Genomic DNA, 18,881 nt, shown 5'->3' on the forward strand with positions numbered 1-18,881 from the left:
GCTGACACATAGGGAACATGTATCATGTCATTTATAAAGGCTCCAACATGCTTGCATGGGTCAGCCTTGGTCACCTACTGGCAGCTCTCCACGTTGCTTGATTTCTGGCAACTTCCCTATTCAGTCCCTTATCCCTGAGGTCACACTCTATGACCTCACCCCAAGTCTTTTTCGGTCTGCTTCTCACAAACCTCACTTCTCACTTTCCTCACCCAATTTTCATCTTCCATCCTCTCCACATGACTAAACCACCTCAATCTGCCCCTCCTCATCACAGCACCAATACACTCCAGTCCCGTTCTTCCTCTCAACTCTTCAATCATAAACTTAGCCCCACTCAGGCCTCGCATTCATGGACACACTACACATCCATCTAATCGTTATCACTGCTGTATGCCTGAGTCTATGAACATCCTCTTCCTTTACTGCCCAAATCTCACTACCATACAGCATTAAACTCCTAATGCATGCCGCATGCAGAGATCCCTGTGCGGAGGGAGAGCCCTCTCAATGTCAGGTGAGACAAAAGCTCCCTGAACTTCCTCCAACTACTCCTTACCCTAGCTACAGAGAGAGCTTCAGCCCCACCTCCTGGACATGTCCCCCAAATAAAATAAAAAAAACTTCCATACACTACAACAAACAGAGGCAGGAACTTGGTTCTTGGTGTTGAGATAACAGCTTTAACCTACGAGGAATTCATATGAGCTCTCTCTCTGGCTCAGAAGAGGGTGACAGGGTTAAAGGAAGTCAAGCTGCCCAGAGCTTCAAAGGAAAACTCTCAGGTGACACGTGGCTAGGTGACGAAACGGATGAATCAGGCCCACCCCACCGAGAAGTGTTGAAAGATAGAAATTGGTGACTCCTGGGCCAGCCAGACGATCCTGCAAGATGGGGTGTATGGAGTGGAACCTGGGGCGGTGCAAGATGAAACAGGATGCTGATTCCTCCTGGACTCTACACCATTGAGAGTGGGTCTATTGCACACAGGAGTTGGAGAATCTCATACCCCTCCTTATTTACAGAAGACACAAAACACTTCCAACACATGTTTCAAATTACTTAAAAGTGAATAGCCTACTGTATGTGGTACACATATCAATTTCAGTGTACATTGGCTGGGAGTAAGTCACAGTGTAAATAATACCATATGCTATCCTTTGGTTCTAGCACTGGTGTCTTTATAACAAAAACCAGGTCATTTTTATTTCATCCCTTCCCCTAAAAATCAAACTTTAAAATGCTGAAGACTTGCAGAACATGGACCAAAAGTTAGAGTAGCAGCAATTTAACTCCTTCTGAAAAATATGGTCTGCAGGTTAAAAAAGAATCTCAACCAAAATTACTGTGATCATAACTTAATGTAAGTTATGGTACAACTTTATCCAATGTGAAGCTAAGTTAGATTAATAAGGTAATCATCAAGCTGGAAAAAATTATACATATATTGGTGATGACTTGAAGCTACAACTACACCATTTTGAGAATCCTTTCAATACGATGACACCTTAATTTTGTGATGCAGTCTCCTGACTTGATAAAGCTTATGTATTTTCCCTAGCTTACAAACTCTTTAATGCATTCAAGCAATGAAAATTGTACAGTATTTGGTTATCGTTGAGACAGGGGACCATCTCTTAAAAATTGACAATAATTCTTATCTGCCTTCGAACTCATTCAGTGACTTTATAAAGGTGTACAGAAGTAAGTTTTCGAGTATGAAGAGGATCCATCATTAAACAATGAAAATATGATTACATAATATAGGTTATGTTAGGATAGGTTTAATTAGGTTAGCATGAAGTTGGTTAGGCTAGCATAAAATGGGGTAGACTAGGATTGGAAAAACAGGTTGTGATAAGTTACAATAATTTAGGTTGGGTTTGGGTAAAAAGGCACTAATATGGGTAATTTCGTTCAAAATTGCCTTCTAAGATGGCGTCCGGGTAACCCTCAAGGAGACATATTTAATCTTCCCATCCCGAATCTATCAAAAACTTAATAAAGCTTAGTGACAGTGAGGCAACGTAGGACAGAGAGAAAGCCTTTATTTACACAGTTAAAGTGATTATTGTATTGTTCAGCCCACACCATTTAGCGATTTATTTATTTTTTTTTTTAATGCCCGGCAACTCCATCTCACAGGATCTCACCCAAGCAAAATAATTAATTCAAAATTAACACGTTTGTGAATCGTTTCGTAATAATCCTCACCTGTTAAAATTACACTTAGCAATGAATGAAGAAGAAATTATCCACAGAATTAATTAATAAAAGACTTTATCGGCGCACTCACCTTCAAAAGTATCCGCGACGCTCCTGATTATGTTCTTTTATGAATGTTCTAGTCGATGCATTGATGAAAGTGTCCATTTCTTATAAAAAAAAAAAAAAATGAACAAATCAACAGAAAGTATATCAAATAATATGTTACACCAGTGTGAACGAGTTAGTGTTGAATTATGTTCAATTTGTTCACGTACAAACGCGAATTTTCCGCAGTTTTCAAATCACCATAATCTCATCAAAGTCACATTCGTCCCCAAACCTTCCCGTTCTGAACCAATCAGCGTGACCATATGGCACTTCGATAGGGCAAGCTGAGATAGATTTAGAAATTATCTAGCTGATATTCCATGGTGTCTTTCTTCTCTACTGACATCAATTTTACGCAGTCCCACAATGATAATACAAGTTGATTTGAGGTTGTCCATTCCCTGTCAGCAATTAACTAAAGATCGGACTCCTTAAAATGGCTCGACAACTTTTGTGCTAGAGCAACGACCCAAAAGCCTTTAGCACAAAACTCTTAAAGTCGAAAACTACCAAATCCTCAATCACATTAGAATTGCTAACATCCACGCAGAGGCAACAACAAATCTCGCCAAATTAGCTTTCTTCACAACTCATAGATACTCACAGAAGACTTCTGGAAGAGACCTATCCACTAGGCCTGTGACTCCAGCTCTGTATAACCAATGATCTCAGCCTCTTGCTAGGTTAGTGTGCTGGTCTTGCTGGTTTGTTCTAATTTGAGCTTTATAATCAAATTTTAGTTCCTGATTCCTCCACTTTCTTTCTAATCTCCTCTTGAAACTTATTATTGGCTTAGCATTAACCACTTCTGCAGGCATGCTGTTTCAATGGGCCACCACCCGATTACAAAATGCATACATCCTCTTGTCAAACCTCGACCTATGATTATTAAGTTTCTTGTTATGCCCCCTTGTACCAGTGTCCTCAAGCATCACAAACAGTTCTTCAACACTTTTCTTCTTCTTCTGCTGCTGCATATCTTTTAGGGTTAGAATTAACTCGGTAGCATATCTCTGTAAATTTTCTATGGCTTCTATTTCTTTCTTTTTGTATCGACACCACACCTGGTTTGCATATTTCAGATGTGGTCAGGTGTGGTCTACCCTACCCCTGGGGGTAGGGGGGTTTTCAAGAATACTCCCTCAGTATCCCTGCTTGTCGTAAAAGGCGACTAAAAGGGTTGGCGGAGGGTTAGTGCCCCTCCCCGGAAAACAACTAACTAAAAAAACAAACAAGAAGCCTCGGACAAGGGCTGACCAAACGATGACGACCCAGGACCGGACAAAGGACTTGGTGTTGAGTACATGGAATGTAAGAGGAGCAAATGATGAGGTGAAAGAGAGAGAGATTGTCCAGGTGCTTGAGGGTGCGAAAGTGGATGTAGCCTATGTGGAATAACTGAAACAAAATGGAGAGGAGAAAGTGTGAGAGAATGGGAGTATGGATGGGGTATATGTGCAGGAGTAGGTGAGAATGAAAGGGCAAAGGAAGGAGTATGTATAGTTGTGAGTAAAAGATGGAAGAGGAGCATAAGACAGTATGGATCAGTTGGGTCAAGGATTGTGTGGGTAAAGTTGAAAGTTGGAATACAAATGTGGGCGATTGTGTGTGTGTATGCGCCAACGCAAGATCGTGCTAGAAGAGTGAGAGAAGAGTTCTGGACAAATGTGGAAGTGTGCATGGAAAAGTTTGGAAGGAATGAGAGAGTGTTTCTGATTGGTGATATGAATGGTAAAGTTGGGAATGTGAAGGTGGATGGAATAGTTGGTGAATGGGGTGTGCCTGCTGAGATAGATGAGAATGGGAGTACGTTAGTGGACATTTGTGCTGGGAGGGGGTTGGTGATAGCTAATACCCTCTTCAGGCATAAAATGATCCACAGGTATACATGGCGAGTGATGAGAAGGGTGGGTGGTGAACTGAATGAAAGGAGGCAATGATTGATTATGTGTGTGTGGATGAAAGGATGCGAAGATGTGTAAAGGATGCAAGAGTGCACCGCCGGATTAAGGGGGGGGGCCCAAGGGGCCCAGGCCCTGGGCCACCCACCACGAGGGGGCCTCCCACCAGAGCAACTTGTGTTCATTTCATTTCGTGTTTATGCATTACATATTACAGCATTGGATGAATAGTCCCCGTTCAGTATTTCCTAACTAAAAGTGTCCTATTTATATATTATGATCTAGGTTACCAGTTTGTGGTAATTCACCGGGTTGGTCAGGATCACTTGATGGTCGTGATCGTCAGCTTTTACCCTCCCGGAAGGGAGCTGAGAGCTCATATAGTCCGATCTAAGGGCAAGGCTGTGACCTTCACACACCCACACACCCGTCCCCTTGCTCAAGGGGGACAGTAACCACCCACTTCGTCAGTGAAACTTTTCGCAACCTGAGCGAGGCGCGAACTCCCGTCTACCAGATGGCAAGCGAGAACGTTACCACTGCACCAGTGAGCGGTGCCATTGGGGGAGTTGGAAAGGGGGCCTCCCTTCCAAGCGGGCCCCGGGCCTCCCACATGCTTAATTCAGCTGTGCAAGAGTGTATAGAGGTTGGGGGAGTGGACTTTCTGACCACTACTTGGTGGTGCCCAGAATTAGAATGCAAGTAAGATGGAGGAATAGAAGAAGGGAAAGACGAGAGGAAGGAGTAGTTGCAAGAAGAGTGGAAAGGTTACAAGAGGATGAGAAAAAGGCAGAGTATAAGAGAGAAGTGGAGGAACGATTGGGCAAATATGAATTGGAGCAGATGGGAGACGTGGAAGGTGTGTGTAAGATATTTACAGAAGAAATATGTGCAGCATGTGATGTGGTGTGTGGAAGAAAGAGAAGACGGAGGGGGGTGCAAGGAACAGCGTGGTGGACTGAAGAGGTGAAACAGGCTGTGGCACAAAAGAAGAAAGCATACAATGAATGGATGAGAAATAGGGGCGTGGAAGAAGTTGAGACGCGGAAGAGAGAGTTATATGTGGAAAGAAAGAGAGAGGTGAAAAGATTAGTAAGAGAGAGTAAGAAGAGAGTGGATGAGGAATTTGGAAGGAATTTGAGTGTAAAGTGGAGGGACTGCAAGAAAATGTTCTGGAGAGAAATGAAACGAGTAAGACAAGGTGGAAGTGAAATTAGCAGGGGAGTGAAAGATAAAAATGGTAGATTACTAGTGGAGAAGGGAGAAAAAGTGAGCAGATGGAGAGAACACTTTAAGGAATTGTTGAACGTAGAGGATGGAAGTAATGCGAGTATAAGTGGCTGGGGAATGGCTGGGAGAAGGAGGGAGGTGAGAAGACAGGAAGAAATCAGTAGGATAGAAGTTGTGGAAGCAATGAAGAAAGTTAAATCGAGGAAAGTCCCAGGAATTGATGGAGTGTGTGGTGAAATGATGAAGCATGGGGGAGAGATAGTAGTAGAATGGATGTGGAAGATGTGCAGATTGGCCTGGGAGGAAGGTAGAGTCCCGGAGGATTGGAAGTCAGGTATAATTATTCCCTTGTACAAAGGAAAAAGGGAAAAAGAAGTGTGTGGTAATCATAGGGGCATTTGTCTTCTTAGTATAATAGGAAAAGTGTATGGCAGGATACTTATAGACAGAGTTAGAGAAAGAACAGAGAAATTAGTTGGAGAAGAACAGGGAGGCTTTAGGAAGGGAAGAGGTTGTGTAGATCAGATATTCATTCTTAGATCTTTAATGGAAAAGTTTCTAGAGAAGGGAAAGAAGTTGTATGCAGCTTTCATGGATTTGGAGAAAGCATATGACAGGGTGGATAGACAAGGATTGTGGAAAGTGTTAAGAATATATGGAGTAGATGGGAAGTTGTTGAATGCTGTGAAGAGTATGTACAATGGTGCGAAGGCTGCAGTGCGTGTGGATGGTGAACTAAGTGAATTTTTCTCTTTGAAAGTTGGTTTGAAACAGGGATGTGTCATGTCTCCATGGTTGTTCAATCTGTACATGGATGGGGTAATAAAAGAGGTACAAGGTAGGGTTGGAGTGGCCCTGGTGAGAGAGGATAGTGTTTGGAAACTCCCTGTACTGTTGTTTGCAGATGATACTGTGTTGTTGAGTGAAGACGAAGGGGAGCTGCAAGGCTTGGTGGATGAGTTTGAGAGAGTGTGTAAGAAACGGAACCTAAAGGTGAATGTAGGGAAGAGTAAAGTGATGGTCTTTGAGAGAGGTGAAGTTAGTGAATGTACAGCGAGGTTGGATGGTGAGGAATTGGAAAATGTGAGTACGTTTAAGTACTTGGGTAGTGTGATGAATAAGGATGGAGGTTTGGAGGGTGAAGTGCTTGAAAGGGTACAGCAGGGAAGAAAGGTTGCTGGTTCTTTGAAAGCAGTGATAAGAAACAGGGAAGTGAGCATGGAAGTGAAGAAGTTACTACATGACAGTATTGTGATACCAACTCTAACGTACGGAAGTGAAGCTTGGACATTGTTGGAAGGACACAAGTCAAGAGTGAGAGCAGTGGAAATGAGTTATTTAAGAGGAGCCTGTGGAGTCAAGTGGAGACACAGGCTGACGAATGAGGATATAAAGGAGCGTTGTGGTGTGGATGTGGATGTGATAGGAAGCTTTATGAGGAACACACTGAGGTGGTTTGGCCATGTGGAGAGGATGGAGGGTGAAAGACTGACGAAGAGAGTGTATGTGAGTGAGGTGGAGGGGGGAAGAGGGAGGGGGAGGCCGAGGATGAGATGGAGGGATGGGGTGGAGAGGTATATGAGAGAGGGGGGTGTGAGTTGGGAGCAGGGCAGTGAAATGGCGGGGGACAGAGCGACTTGGAGGCGATTTGTTTGTGGCCACCCCAAACGGGATTGAGGCGTCTGGCAATAGATAGATAGATAGATAGATAGATAGTCTACCCGTACTTGCATAAAGTGCCTTGAACATACTTTTGTCTTGAGTTATAAATGTTCTGATAATACCAACCAATCTGTCTCAATTTTTTTCTGCCAAATGACTTGAAGTTCAAACTGTTGTCAGTTATTACATATAAATCTTTTTTCGGCATCGACTAATACTTCTATTAATTCCTTTTTCATCATAGCATTAAACTTCTCTTCATTCACTCTTCCAGACCTCATAAAGCAGCGTTTCCGGAGATGAAACTTGAGAATCCATCTCTGAGACCAACTTTCTATGCTCTTCAGGTCCTCTTGCAGTTTCTTACAATTTTCTTGATTCTTTATTTCTCTGAACGCATACAGAAATATTTCACTATCTTGTATTTCCTGTGGCAAGTCATTCACGTACATCACGAACAACAGTCAAGCATCCAAACTATTATATAATTTTCATGACATTATTCAATCATAACTTGAACAAATCATCATCCATTCCCTCACAAAAAACTTCTTTTGGAAACACTGTAAGTCACCCACGTGGAAAAGTTAACATTCCTGACAATACTTTTGCCAGGAATTCTACCTTAGAGGAAGTCAATCAGAACGTTGCTGTACTGGAGCTTGACTCTTCCGAAATTGCTCCACTAAAGATACAGATTAATTACATAAAATTTAGACAATTCATCAACCAACAAAACTCTAGGTCCAGATGGAATTCCTCCAGTCGTTTTCCTCCTGTTCTAGCTAAATTATTCCGACTACGCGTAAGTACTTTTTCATTCCCTAATTCTTGGAAGGAAGCCAACATCAACCCATTTCCGAAGAAAGGAAGTTCGTCTGATCCCTTTGATTACAGACCAATAGCTATCACATATTTTCTTGTTAAAGAGAGTTAAATTGACTCACACCACACCACACTACACCGCAACATACAGGACAGCACACCACAGCACACCACACCATACAATCACCACACCACACAAAATCACCACACCACACCATCCTAATCACCACACCACACCACACACTTCACAAAATGGCCACACCACACCAGTTATATATATATCTAAGTACTGAAATTTCAGGTTATAAATACAATGACAAATAAATTTAGGGAAAGTCAAGCAGTCTGTCGTGTTTACCTTCTTTATTAGATCATCTTTATGAAAAAATTAAACAAGCGAATCATTATCATATTTACAATCAAGAAGTAACCCAGCGTACACTCACGACACAAAGTCTTACTCCCCTCACCCCGTCCCGTCCCCTGATTGGCTGGCTGGAGAGGGGAGCCTTCGCGTGGTGGCACCGATATAACAGTAATAATAGTAGTAGTAGTAGTAGTAGTAGCAGTAGTAACCCCAGGCTCATCTGAATATGAACCCAGTGGACTGCAGGCTGAAAGTACCCCTCTCCTACAGCCCACCATCCACCTTTCGGGGGGATTGGTAGGGAGTTGAGGAAGTTTGTATAACCGGGCAGCTCCCCACCCAGTTATATCAATGCCACCACATGAAGGCGTCCCTCTCCAACACTAAGCAGAAATGAACTGGTGGGAAAGAAGTGTAAATAAGCTAGACAGAAGCTAGAAACAGATTTCGTTAAAACATTCAGTGATATGGATAGATAGATAAATAAATAAATAAATAAATGGAGAGCGAGAGAGAGAGAGAGAGAGAGAGAGAGAGAGAGAGTAAAATTAGGTTAGTGGAGACAGTCTAATCCCGTCAGTATATATGGTTCTCCAGAGTTTAAAAAAAATCTAGAGGCAACAAAACTAAAAAGAAAAAAAAAAAAAATCATTGAATGGCAGGGATTGTTGTCGTTGTTGTTGTTGTTGTTGTTGTTGTTGTTATTGTTATTGTTGTTGTGGCCCTAGAGTCATCTGAAACGAACCCGGTAGACTGCAGGCTTAGGTTACCCCTCTCCTTCAGTCCACCAACCTCTTTTAGGGGGATAGGGAAGTAGTTGAGGGACTTTTGTATAGCCAGGCAGTTGCGCCGCCCAGTTATATCGGTGCCACCACATGAAGGCGTCTTTCTACAGCACCAATAGCAAGGGTTAGGAGGGAGAAGTACAGAAATATTGAAATAAAAGATAAGAAATAATGTTAGTCACCTGGAAGGACTTCAAACCTTGGCACACATACGATACAGACAGATAAACGGATTGGATTCTCCTTGACCATTGGAGATTTCGTAACACCTCTTCCTGTTCGATTTATTCTGCCTGTTACACCTTAATAGCCTCTTGTATGTGACTGGTATTGTATGGCTTAGGTGTGGTGTTGTGGTGAGGTCGCGCGGCTTGGGTGTGGTGTAGTGTGATGCAGTGTGGGTTAGGTGTGATGATGTGGTGTAGTACTGTGTGTGTGTGTGTGTGTGTGTGTGTGTGTGTGTGTGTGTAGTAGTAGTAGTAGTAGTAGTAGTGTGGAATGTTAGTGTGGCATGGGGTGGGGGTGTGGTGTGGTACTTATGTTAGTGTGAATGTGGTGGCGTGGTGGTGTGGCCGGGGGGGGGGGAGCGGGAATGAAAGAGAGGAGGTGAGAGAGGCAACACATCGTCCATTCAAAACCCAGTAACACAACACCAAACCCCTCTCTTAAGTCCACACTCTCTCAGGCACAGGAGGCTCCGTGTCGCTCCTTCCTCTGTGATTTATTTTGCTTATCACACCTCAGCCTCCCCCTGTATGTTATTTGAAGGCCATCTTTCAAATATCAACAGGGATTTTAAAGTGACATTCAGTACAAACCAAGAGATTATTAAGGTGTAATTGTCATCCCTACGTGTCAAGTGGGGTTGGTGGAGGATTAGTGCCCCTCCCTGTAAAACAGTTAACTCTAAGCCCTTGGTCACCCCGTTTGGGATACATGGCGTCTGGCAATGAATGATGAATGAATTGTCATCAGCATCATCAACATCGTCTTCGCCATCATCGTCGTCGTCGTCATTCTGAGATTATACGAAGGCTCCAATAACAAAGAGAATACAGTACTCTTTATCTCTAACAAAATCATCATACCTGAACAATCACAAGCGATTAACATTCTAATCTACAGAATTATGTTCATATAGAAACTCTGTATTTATATATATGCATATAAAACATTCTTTGGAATAAAACTACTGTATAGGAATAAGAACAATAGTACTGAATAATCTACGACGGTACCGCTCATTAATATATATATGTAAATATGTATCTATTCGTTTTTCCTACGGTATGATACAGTATTACAGTCCAAACTAATGTAATACGTCATTGTAGTAACTTACCTCCGACCTCCACCCAGTCAGAGAGTATTAGAGATGCGTTTATCAGTATAAGGCAGAAGTTGTGTGTGTGTGTGTGTGTGTGTGTGTGTGTGTGTGTGTGTGCTTGTACGCGATCCCAAAATGTTTAAGTATATAAGAAGTTTCGCAAAATACAGTGCAATATATGTACTGAGCGCGTGGGAGCGTCTGTGTGCCTAATATCAAAATCACCAGACGTATTGCTAGAAATTCTCGTAAAGTACATTATATACATAGATTTTCATACTGTTCAAAAAAAAAAATGTGTATTCTTGTGTTTGTATGTGATTCTTCCTGTTTTAGTTGCGCTTAATGAACACTGGAGCAAATCTGTTACAAGCAACGTCTTGAGTGAAACAAAAACATTTTCTGGATGGACGTGTGCGAGTACTGGTGCGAATAAAACATGAGTACTTGCGGTGTGTGTGTGTGTGTGTGTGTGTGTGTGTGTGTGTGTGTGTGTGTGTGTGTGTGTGTGTGTGTGTGTGTGTGTGTGTGTGTGATATAGTTCCTCACACTGCTCCCCTAATTACCCAACAATATCATAACCAACCATACTAATGAGGTGAGTTCCATTTTGTTCTGAAACCAGTATTACTCTATTAAATACCCTAGACAACATAGTAAGACTCGGGAACAGATATCTTCTTTTTTGAGACTGCCATGTTAAAAGAAGAGAGAATGAGAGATTGACTAGGGGAGTGTATTTGAGTGAAATGGAAGGGGAGATCAAGGATTAGGTGGAGGGATGGGGCGGAGAGGTATATGAATGAGGGTGGTGTGCGTTAGAGGGAAGGCAGAGGACAGGATGACATGGAGGTGATATGTTCGTGGTCACCCTCTCCAGGATTAAGGCATTTGGCTATAGACGTAGATAAATAGATAGACAGACAGATAGATAGACAAGCAGATAGCTAAGGGAGGAGTGTCTGAGTCAGCTATAACATACACAGTTCCACATGTTTCGTTATAGACTAATATGAATTTACAACAACAGTGCTAAAGTTAGAGTGATATATATCTATAGATTTAGTTAGAAAATATATATAATAACTCGCTGTGTTTCTCATTTACAAGCCACAGCCACACAGCATCACCCCAGTCCGTAGGCCTTATTTTAGGTGGCACTGGAGGCTTCGTAGCACCTCTTCTTTAGCGATTTATTTTCAGAATACGCCTTAGCATTCCCTTGTATGCCATAATATTGTTTGAATATCGACAGTATAGGCATCAGTAACGTACAAGAAGATACTGATATGTAACGTGTAGAATGAATTGCCGAGGCAGAGATGTTACGAAATCTCCTAGGCCACTTAAAGTACGACCCAGTGTCTCTGCTGATCTCCGTGTACGTGCAGTGTTCATGTACAAATTTATGGTACAATGTGGCTGCGTGGTCTATTGTAGATATATATATGTGAGGAAAAAAGGCATTAGAGTTATTGCAGTCAGTCCTCGATATGAAGTCATGGATGTGTTGTAATATATCACAATTATTTCCCTATAATTGGTGCTGTAAAGTGGAGGAATTGGCATATCGGCTTAAAGGTAGCATTGGAACCTTTATCGGCATGTTTTCAGTAATATATAAGTATCCCCTCACTTAACGATAATTCACGTATCGATAAAATGCTGCACGATAATCCACTTTACGATAATAACTTCACGGTACAATTTTTACAGACATCTCTCTCGCTTAACATATTCACATAAGAGTACTTTAGGGAAAAAATGAATAGTGACAAAAATTCGTATACATATGGACTTCCTACCGAAAAGTAACGTCTATTCGTATTAAGGCAACCAATAACGAAGACTGACTGCTTAAAAGACCGATACATATGGTTGTAATTTAGGTGCTGTAGGAGGCTTGATAGCACCTCTCCCTTGGGGATTTATCACGCATATTGCACCTTACCATTCTCTTGTTTTTCTTTTTTTTTTCCATATCACTTTCTTGTCTACATAGTTTGCATCAGTAACATACAACACGATACTGAGATGTAATGCACGGAATAAATCGCTAAGGAAGAGGTAGCAGGAATCTCCAAAGCATCTTAGGATACAACTTTTATGCACAATCTCTCACTTTGGCATAAGACGAACACTCTGCACAGTTGCAGTCGAAAATACCATCCCACTTTTCAGTTGAACAATTATGAAACCCTTACATGATATTTGGGAAAGTTTTGTTGGCGTCTACAGATTGCCTCTCTGGGTTTTGGAAATAACTGCCACTCAATAATATCGCTATGGATTGGATAAGAAACTACGTCAGCATGTGTACACTCAAGCTCCACTGGAAACAAGGTCACCTAAGACCCACGATTCAAAATCCACAATCTTGTGATAACATCCTTCTTGGGGGATTTGTTTATGTGCCTGTTTATCTCTTATTTATATAATTACTTAACACAAACTGATGAAAATAATATCAGAACTGATGAAAGTAACAGTAGAATGATGAAAACTAATTTTCCAGTACTCACTCCCTGGTCTAGTAGTTCAGAGATGGCTTCACTGGGATCGTGATGAGGTTTATGGTTCTTTTTGTACGGTTGTGGACACAAGTATTGCTCCACCTTCTTATGACGCATAACAAAACGGTGAACAGTGATATTCAAAACTTAAAGTTGCTATTTTTGGAGCCCCTCGTGCTTCTCAGAATACTGGGCAAGTGTCTCAGAACTATTCGACTGAGAAAAAAAGATCACTGTTACTGTCTGCGATTGTACATTTCAACTTTAACGTTAGCCTGGAAATGTTTTTAAAGTGTCTCGAAGAAGTACTCATATTTACATGTCGAAGCATTAGTGAATTACACTTCCCTGTTCTACATAAAGATGCGCACTAACCCCACGCACCACAAAGCTTCACTGTAAAAGAACGAAAGTTCGGATATGTGGTAAAACTTACGGCTGTATGCTTGAAACACTAATCGCAAAGCAGAAGGCGCACCCGCAATATTTGATTAGATCTGAAGCTTATGACAAGGATAGAACATACTAGCTTTTCTATATCGTTTGCTGACTGCTCTCTACAATATGGAAAGCAGGCTAACCAAACCCAATAATCACAGGCGTAATACAAATGTTCCCCGTCAAATATCTTGAGTTGCCTTCCCTTTCGCGATATTGTGTTTAGCGTACTGTCGCCACTGCCACACTCTAGCGGCGACTGTGAGCACAAAATACCACCGCTTCGTGTCTCTGGTGGTGAGTGTTCGTTTTCCTTCAGCGCCGGGTAGCTCAGGATTCTAAGGTCACAATCGGTCAGTCAGAAATAAATGCAGCGAAAAAAAAGAAAAAGAAAAAAAAAAAACTATATAATAAGATGATGGTCCAAATCATGGTGGACTTAAGAGGTTCCGCAGCATTTCCTCCTGTGTATTTTTTATGTTATTCCTTAGATAATCTGTTTTGTAATTTATATTACTAATTTAGCAACAAAACAACACAAAAGAAATACCGCAGTCAACCTCACAGTACCCCTTCAGTGGTTGATAAGTCTTTTTCTTCATCTTCTGGATGGTTCAAAGTTTTGTCCAACATATCACCAGCTATATACCGTACTGTAGATATTTACTTTATGCGAATACTTATGTGATGTATGCAAACATAAACAGGCAGGGATGCGATGCTGGGAACCTCCTAGGACCATGGGAATGACTTGAAACTCATGAACAATTTTGTAAGGATTATCAGCTTATAACAGTGTTCGATGTATCGTTTCTCACGTTCTTTACCTCCCTCACTATGACGACGTATCTTACTCCTGTTACTGCCAAATGAATTGAATCAGCTTCCAGTGAACCTCTTATAGTGAAGAAATTCTCGCTAAACATTTATGCTGATCTCCCGTAGTGAAGGGGATAAAGACGGATCGAGAGGATGAGTTGTGTTACAATACCTAAATTCCATAAAGAACAGCCATTTACAGTACATCCTGAAAATGTTATCCAATTTCGTAATGAAGCAACGTTAAAAAAGAAACTTGTTACTAGTTTCTAGACACTAGAAACTAGTATATATATCATGTTCCAGAAAGTTATATGAGAAACTTCGTGCTATAACAAAAGAACAACTGTCTACTTTGTTCGTATTTTAGTTGCGTTTTTGAGCTGACATTCGACCTCTGACTTCTTGTGAGAGTGAAAGAGGTCGTGGAAGAATCAAGAGTGATGTCTCCTACGGATAGCTGATGTTGTTATACATTCCTTCTCAATCGTGGTACAGGCTCACATTGGTAGAAAAACCATACCCTTTAACTTGTTCAGTTCGTGCACTCTTCACGCAAACTGTATCACGTCTGTAATACTTTTTCCCCTAATTTTCTCACAGAGGAGTTCAAATATGGTTCAACCTCTTACTTTGATGATGAGCTCTCTGACTACACACTCACGGCCAAAAGTTTTTACCCACTCATCCCCATCTATAAGCACGGAGATTCATGACTGCTTTGGGTGTGAGAAGGGGGGAAGGGGGAATTATTAACAGTGAGCGTGTACTTGACAAAAGTAAGTATCGTTAACCAACAGAATATTCTATTTCTTTTGCCGATACTATTTTTCTCGATACCTCATTTGCCGACATTTCTTCTAGCGAATGACCACCATCTTCAACATCAACAACAACACCCCGACTTTTGGGCTTCACAGGAGACAACACACTTGGTTCTTCCAGCAGCTCAACGTGGACTATCCGTCAGGCACTCTGGGTGGAGGCTCGGGAGGTGGGTCCTGGGAGACGCCCCGTTCCAGGGAGTGAGCATGTTCCAGGAGGTCGGTGATCACCCCGTTGTTCTCCTGCGAGGTGGCCGCTAGACGGGACCACTTGGCCATGTTGCGCTGCGCTCCGTCACGCATCGGGGCCAGCTTGGGTACCACCTTCGTTAGACCCTGTGGTGGGGGAGGGAGTGAGTATTAATTGGCACTACTGATGGCGTTAAGCGCATGGTAGCTGGGTATTGGAGGCATGGCAGATAGGTATTAGGGACATTGGCAGATGGGTATTAGGATGGGACATAAGTATTAGGGGCATGGTAGATGGGTTTATTAAAGGTGTGTCCGTATATCGGTGGGCTGGCAAGCTTTCTTTCTCATACTTGAAGGTGGAGAGCAATAGGGACATGCAAAATGGGTTTAGTTGTATAATAGACAATAGACTGACACGAGACTGACTCCAGAATAATATGGTTTCACGAAGAAGTGCTAGGGAACGATTTAGAGTAGTAGTATAGTCCTGTTCTACTACTGAGCTAGTGTTTATCAGAATGCTTACTCAGGCGTTTGCTTGAGTTGTTCCGACCGTAAGAGGGTTGATATAACACTAAGAATAGATCACCTCAAAGAGTGGAAGGCAGATGTCCTTGATCCACCTCATCTGCAGCAGGGGCAACTCGTGTTTTCGATCCCTGTCCATGAGTGCCGGTGGAGTGATCTTCAGTTTGGTCTTCTCCAGGTCACCTTGATCGAAGAACTCTGAAGTCACCAGTTTGGCTACCCTGGGGAGGATGGCAGGAGAGAATTTGAGACTACCAGCTCTGTGTTAAGGTGTCTAATTATCCACAACGAAGAGCTACGTGCAGTGCAGCATGAACATTGGTCGTGAAACTGTGATATATGTCAAATGAATGATCACACTACAAACTGGTTCTAAAAATTCACTGATTTTCATGATACCAGTGTGAAATGAATAATCTCGAAACCGAAATTCCTCAAAGCACTAGTTAAACTACAAGTAAGTGACCCTAGAAATGTACTAACTTGAATTGTATGTCCCAGGGCTTGGTGGACGCGGCGATATCACAGGCAGTCATAAGGAGGGATCTAAGGAGGTCCCTATGCTCCCTTAAGCTCACGTCGAACTCTGCGTCGTTCACCAGGGAGAAGAACTGGGACCTCACCCTGCCCATGGAAGGGAGTCGCGGGTAAGGGAGTGATAGAGAGAGCGAAGTCATTAACTCGCTTCATACTACGAGGTTTAAAGTTGATTATTACTGACTGCAGGCGATTTAATTTAACTTAGGGAGAACTTACAGAATGGACAAGTTTGATACAGCCTTAACTAACCTCTCCACTACGATAGGTCCCTCCGAAGTTGAGCAAAAACCATCTGAAAAACCCAGTATTTAAGTAAATATATGTTATCGGGCTGAAGATGAAACCAAGAGCACGGTTTTAAAGGTAAAGATGGGGCCTCGAATTCTCCATCATTCAGGAGGGAGAACTGACACCTAACCTTGCCCATGGGAGGGAGTGGCAGGTAAGGGAGTGACAGAGCAACATCACGATCACCCTCCGTCCAGCCCTGACCCTCCTTCCACTAGACCGCCAACTCACTCACAGAGACGTATCCTCACTGGTGTAGGGTGGTTTCCTAGACACCCTTATCAGTTAATTTCTCGTTACTAAACATCGATATTCTCCCGCACGTTATTTATGCAATGTACTTAGATACTGGGAACATATACTTAGCATACAGAAGAATACTAAGACATAAAAGCAATAGGAAACGCTATGGAAGACGCCTCCTAAGCTGAAGAAAATACGGCTTAGCGTCACAAAAATAGTTCACGTCAATTCGTCTTTGCAAACTTAAAATATGAAAGTAGATAACATAATGAGGAAAGTAAGAGGAAAAAAATAGTGATAAATTTTCATAATATTCTACGTGCCTGAAGACAATTTCGTCGAATTCTCCAGACGATTTTATTCAGATTAAGGTATATATACTTCTCGTTGTGAGGGAATTAAAAGAGGACCATATCAGTCTTTCTTATCGAAATGAAAGAGAGTCATGTTTTAAAAGTAAGCTGGATAAAAACATGCAGAGAGAGAGAGAGAGAGAGAGAGAGAGAGAGAGAGAGAGAGAGAGAGAGAGAGAGAGAGAGAGGAAAGTTACATTATACATACTAGCCTAGTGGTACGTCAGCTGATCGTCGGAAGAAAGGACACACATACACATACACACACACACACACACACACACACACACACACACTCACACTATCAAAACAAGGCCTGATAACTCACTGGAAATAAACTGTGAGATCTGTAGCCAGGATGGACTGCTTGAGAATGTGCATCACCCGTGTATACTGAGACGATGAGAGGTTGCTGAATATATTGTGGCCCTGGGGAGGAAATCGGAAGTTACTACGCTGTTTCACTCACCGAGACAAAAACAAAACTAATTCAGAACTTAACACGAAAGTACTCTAATTTTTAACCAACTATCCTAAAGTAACTACTCAAATTTAAGCCTGCATATCCTAATCTGATCTATCCCAAGTTAACCCAGCCTAACATAATCTACCCTGAGCTCTCATAACCTACCCCACTCTAAGCTAATATAAACTAACCTTACCAACTATAACGTAACTCAACCAAACCTTATCTATCCTACTCCTACCTAATCTAACCAAATGTAACTCACACCTTTCCTATCCTAATCTATGCTAAAGTAACTTAATCCATCTCCCACGTACCTCCGAGTTAAGGATCATGACGGCGTGATTGAAGTGGTGTTGTTCCATGGTGTTCTGTGTGCCGTACAGCAGAGCCAGCGCCGAACCGGTCCTGGGGAGAGAGAGAGACGAATTAACCAGTGCTGAGTTGGTCCCAGGGAGAGGAAGATTTATTTACCACTTCACTCGGATGGCATATTCTGATTTTATTCCTACTTCCTGACAATCTTATTCAGTTTAGGAGGAACTCTTTGGACTGGAGGCGTTAAATATAGCCTTCATTATCCCTTTCAGCATGAGAGGTCTTTCCAAAGTCAAAATATAATGGTCTGCAGGAAGCAAGAACTAGGATCATACGTCCTCTTAATGACAGGGTTCACTTTAAGAATCAAAGGTAAAGGTAATGATGTGCAGATGTCGTATGCTGCTTGGTCACGATGTTCATATCCGTAAATTAAGCCTTTCAGATTGTGGTAGGTCATTCACCCACTGTTCTGTTATACAAGCGCACTGTCTTATCCAGGTTACCACGGTTACTTTCCCCAAGAGTTACCTACCAACCCACAATGGATGGATGAACATCTGAAATGAGTGGCGTGTAGACCTCTGGACTATTTAACATTATTCTGCTACATAGAAGTGAGAAATAGAGTTATGATGATGACGATGATGATTATGATGATGATGATGAAGCCTTAACTCACTTCTCCTGGAAAGAGTTGTTGGTTCCCCTGTGATCCAAATCGTGGCAGAGGCAGCCGACAAACATGGCCAGACACTCCACTTCATCGAACACACCTAGCAAGTCGCACGTCTGAAATGGAAAGCATATATATATTTTTTTTTATTATAGCTCGCAGCATTTTCAATCCACGAACGACTACATTTCGTTATTTTTACTACTTTCGGGTTATTTTATTTAGTTTTGGGGAGACTTTTTTGAACTAGAGGGGATGGACAAAGTCTTC

At 42.0% G+C, this 18,881-nt stretch overlaps 1 protein-coding gene across 1 annotated transcript in view; it reads right to left on the reverse strand.

Moving 5' to 3' along the window:
- Window positions 1-18,881, reverse strand: part of LOC145409272 (uncharacterized) — a 104,320-nt gene that overhangs the window by 43,914 nt on the left and 41,525 nt on the right. The window contains exons 18-24 of the mRNA XM_080279752.1: window positions 18,618-18,727; window positions 17,935-18,025; window positions 17,480-17,580; window positions 16,211-16,351; window positions 15,789-15,948; window positions 15,158-15,343; window positions 3,233-3,380 (exon numbers count right to left, since the gene is read on the reverse strand). Coding sequence (XP_080135878.1) covers window positions 3,233-3,380; window positions 15,158-15,343; window positions 15,789-15,948; window positions 16,211-16,351; window positions 17,480-17,580; window positions 17,935-18,025; window positions 18,618-18,727 — 937 coding nt within the window. The remainder of the gene's footprint in view (window positions 1-3,232; window positions 3,381-15,157; window positions 15,344-15,788; window positions 15,949-16,210; window positions 16,352-17,479; window positions 17,581-17,934; window positions 18,026-18,617; window positions 18,728-18,881) is intronic.

This window comes from Coenobita brevimanus, chromosome 80 (assembly GCF_032717465.1).
Source record: "Coenobita brevimanus isolate Jiangsu-jjx chromosome 80, ASM3271746v2, whole genome shotgun sequence".
Taxonomy (NCBI): domain Eukaryota; kingdom Metazoa; phylum Arthropoda; class Malacostraca; order Decapoda; family Coenobitidae; genus Coenobita; species Coenobita brevimanus.